This window comes from Amphimedon queenslandica, unplaced genomic scaffold (assembly GCF_000090795.2).
Source record: "Amphimedon queenslandica unplaced genomic scaffold, v1.1 AMPQUscaffold_13330, whole genome shotgun sequence".
NCBI lineage: Eukaryota > Metazoa > Porifera > Demospongiae > Haplosclerida > Niphatidae > Amphimedon > Amphimedon queenslandica.
The window spans coordinates 15,743-20,084 of NW_003546434.1; the positions used below are offsets into that span (position 1 = coordinate 15,743).

At 35.8% G+C, this 4,342-nt stretch overlaps 1 protein-coding gene across 1 annotated transcript in view; it reads right to left on the reverse strand.

The window, feature by feature from the left end:
- Positions 1-3,344, reverse strand: part of LOC100641641 (probable dolichyl pyrophosphate Glc1Man9GlcNAc2 alpha-1,3-glucosyltransferase) — a 13,946-nt gene extending 10,602 nt beyond the window's left edge. Inside the window, exons 1-4 of the mRNA XM_019998267.1 lie at positions 3,249-3,344; positions 3,054-3,132; positions 2,421-2,614; positions 2,254-2,357 (exon numbers count right to left, since the gene is read on the reverse strand). Coding sequence (XP_019853826.1) covers positions 2,254-2,357; positions 2,421-2,614; positions 3,054-3,132; positions 3,249-3,313 — 442 coding nt within the window. The 5' untranslated portion in view covers positions 3,314-3,344. The remainder of the gene's footprint in view (positions 1-2,253; positions 2,358-2,420; positions 2,615-3,053; positions 3,133-3,248) is intronic.
- Between the last annotated feature and the right edge of the window lie 998 nt (positions 3,345-4,342).

A 4,342-nucleotide genomic window follows, 5' to 3' on the forward strand; every position in this document is an offset into this window, starting at 1 on the left:
CCTGACCTGTGCTCTCAGGTATGTTACTACAGTATCAAATCAATGTTACTTTTCTCTTGTACATGCAGTGCTAATGGCTGGCCAGTCTCTCTTGACATGGCTTGTAATAAAGCTCTTTCTGCAGTTGCTTGCTCTTTTGAGTTTACTAACAATGCAAATGAGGATCTTTATCTACTCAAACGTAACACTCCTCTTGAAGGACTCAACTCTCTATTTGTCTCTGTCTCTCTTGATGGTCGTCCACTGGAATATGAAGGAATCGTCATTCATCGTCTCCCTCCTACAAAGGATGAGTTTGTTCTCTTGAAGGCAGGTGAGAGTATTTCTGCCTCAGTCCAAATCACTGATGCCTTTAGCATTGATACTGATGGTCTCTACACTGTACAATACAGTAGACCTTTACAGTATCTGTCAGTGAATGAGATAAGTCTATTGTCTACTGGTAAGCTCAGGGAATCGATTGTACGTGAATCCGTTCACATTCATTTGGAAAGGACTCATCTTCTCTCAAGGCCAAAGGAACAAAAAGTGGAGATCGATTACACTGTCTACATTGAATCCTGCACTGCTGCTAGTTTCGCTAATGGTGATAGGAACAACTCTGGTACTCTGGATTCTCATAAGCTGCTCTGTGATGGACTTGATAAAATTATAAGGGAAATTGGAAACGATAATCATTACAAGGAATGGTTTGGAGCATGGACATCATCAAGGTCTGGGACAGTTAAAAATACCTACACGCTAGCAAGAAATGGAATAGCAGGCAAATCCATCACATATTACAACAATGGTCCACTGTGCCAGTCGAACTACATAGCATACACATATAAATCATATACTCAAACAACTACTTATCTTTGCAACTTGTTCTATGGTTATCCAACAGCTTGCAGGGGTACTGACTACACTAAAGAAGGTACATTGGTTCATGAATGGGTCCATGCCTTTGCTGCTCGTGATGATGTTGTCTACGGTGCTTCCAACTGCAGGAATTTAGCCAACACTAGACCTGATGATGCCATAAGGAATGCTGCCAGCCATGAATACTATTACTGCACAGGTCGCTAGACTGTATGGGCAGCTGTGATATAAAAGCCAAGAACTTTAGGACTCATGCAACACTATAGGACATGCACAGTTTATTTTTGCTTACCTGTAATATTACATTTTTGATTAATTAGTTGTCTTGGCTTATAATAAAACAGTTATTCAAAATCAATCAAAATTACCAAGTGTTACTATTCATACTGCGAGCTGGTCATTATAACATCAAAAATAATGATGAGTGAAAAATCAATATGTATATAATAAGTTAACACATCGATAGAAGCATGTGCAGTTTGGCCATGAAATACTACACAGCAGATGTGCTTTGGTGTATATGACTATATGTTATGCTTAAGGATTACTACTGAAGTAATTAATGCTTATAATGCTTACCAGCCTACTGCAGCTATACATGCACGCATTCATCTGTGTTAAGTCATCTCTGCATAAAGTGCAACCAAGACATCACTAACTGTTATAACACAAGAAATTCAGTTCCTTACAGTGCAAAATATTCAGGTCATAAAGTGCATATAGACAATAATAAAAAATTGTTTAGTTTGGTGTCACTTATAATATTATGGCAGTGGATTATGCCTGTTAAAAATTGTATTTTAAGCTATGAACATATTGATAAGTAAGTAATCGAAAGTACATGTACAAGTACAACTCTTTCTACAGACCCATGAAAGCTACATGGCTTAATGTCATATTGGCATCATTGCCCATTATATCCATTATATAGACTATAATCTATCTGATACCATGATCAGTAGAAGCAGATACCAAGTGTGGTAGGATAATGGAAACTTATTGCTAGCAAGTTAAAAAATGCTGTTACTTCTTCACTCTACAGTGAAGGTGTTCATATAAAAAAATGCACTATTGTCCAGTTGAGGTGTCAGTCTAATTATAGTGACTAGTTGGCTTTCTTGTCAGACAAGACTACTATAATGAAGTACCTTAATACAAGGATACAGAGTGCTGTACTGTATATCTAATGAACACTGGTGAGGTAACCCACTTTTATCATCAGCCATACTTCTTTAATAAGCTTTTTGCATGTGGCCTACTTGCCTGACCCCTAATCCTCTTTTCTTTCTCCCCCTTTTCTAATTGCTTCCTTTTTCACACTACAAACCTCCTTAAACACTTTACTTTATCTTCTTAATTTTCTCTCTCTCTCTCGTACATCTAAAAACTTACGGTCAATTATCACTAGTCCAAAGTTTGCTAGCAGTTGGAAACTGAGCACAAACTTCATAACTTGTGTTTGACCTCTCGTGAAACCTTCACGTACTCTACAGTACCTAAAATATTCACAAAGAGGAATGAATGTTAATCTCCTCTTCATTTATCTCTCTCTCCCTTACTCCATTATAGCATAGCAAAGTGCAAGCTCAGTGATAATGACAGTACTCCTTTGAAACCACACAACAGTGAAGTTATTGTAATATAAATTATTAATGTTGACAATGGTTGGATCAATAAGACCAGCAACCTGTGAGAGTATTGCCTCAAACCAAGCAAAAAAAGGAGGATAGTCCAGTGTCCATTCTGAAGTAGCCTATATAAAAAATAACAATAATTGGCCAATAATTTGGTCAAAGACCCTGTACTATAGTACAGGGACTTTTGCCAGATTTTTGAGTAGCCTTTAAAATCCGTAGAAATCCAATTTTGATTGGAATCAGCTCAAACTTTCTATGCAACGTAAGTACATACGTATACATCAGGAAAAAATTAAAAATAAAAAAATCTCTCTTAGTAATTTCTGCTGGAATGTGAAATTGCCCACCCAATTTTGCCCCACCCATGAAAAAGGAAAACCACTGTATACCTAATTTCGTCCTGTCACGGGTACAAAATGGCTGCTCGGAATGTAAATAAAAATATCTAATCCTGCTTACAACACAATGCTGATTGGTACGAAACGACAAATTTTATTGGAGTAGCATAAAATTAATGCATATTTTGTATATCACACACACATTTGATAGACATACTTCATAATACCACTGTGATACAGGGAGAGAGTGAGTAATGGCCAACCAGTTTCTATGTACTTCAAAATCAGTTGATTTACTGAAAAAAAATTGAATAAAATAATAATAATAATTGTATTTTTACTGTAATGATACAATGCCTAATTTACTGGAAAATAGTAATAATAATTTTTAGTTAGTTTAGGAATCTCTTACTATGCAGGAAATAATAATATTTTAAAGGTAGCAGCAAGAATGAAGACAATAAGAGCTACATCCATTTTCAATTAAAAATTAGCCACGCCTACTCGTTATTAGTTAAAACCTTACCGCATATAATTAATTTTAATGAAGAGAAGGAAACTATTTTGAAATTAGTACCGTAATAAAAGTTCTAATAACTAGAACATGATTTTGACTGCAATAATACAGTTAGTGATTTCAAGCATTCCTTTAAGTTTCCAGCAGGCAGAACATAATCCTTGGGATCTCTATGAGGTCCAAGTTCATATAAATTGCTGCAACCATAGATCAAGACAGTACTTATTAGGTGGTAGAGGGAATTATAGTGCATTATAGTATCAAAGGGAGGGATTTATGAAACACGCAATGATCCAAGTGCAGTGAATATAAAATCCTGTGTAGAAATAGAACCACAAGCTTCTATTCGGGAAAAAAAGGTAGAGCTTTGCTTAAATAATGGGCATGCACCTCTTTTTAACGGCCAGCACATAGTAATTTCCTTATGCCAAACACTAGGTCAAAATTAATTCCTTTATCATGTGATAACGTTATACATTACTGTGTATCTATTAATACTTTTTACACAGCAAGTACCTCGGTTATATTTAATTTTCAACATAATTTGTGCAGCGTAAATATTTTTTGCATTATTAAAATTTTAGAGTTGATATTTATAATGATGATCATTAAGCCAAGATAAGTAATAAATCAAAAATGTAATATTACAGGTAAGCAAAAAGAGGCCTAAAGCAGCAAAAATAAACTGTGCATGTCCTATAGTGTTGCATGAGTCCTAAAGTTCTTGGCTTTTAGCTGATGACCTCCTTACTGCAGATCGCAATAGTAATACAGGTAACTATCAGCATTCCTGACAGCATCATCTGGTCTAGTGTTGGCTAAATTCTTGCAATTTGAACGACCATAAACAACATCATCACGTTGGCCATAAGGATGAGACCATTCGTGAAGCAGTGTACCTTCCTTGCTCTCACCAGTCTTGCTGCAATATGTTGGATCCCTGTAATATATGGTACAGAGATACACAGTGGTACCAGTCATGTATGTGT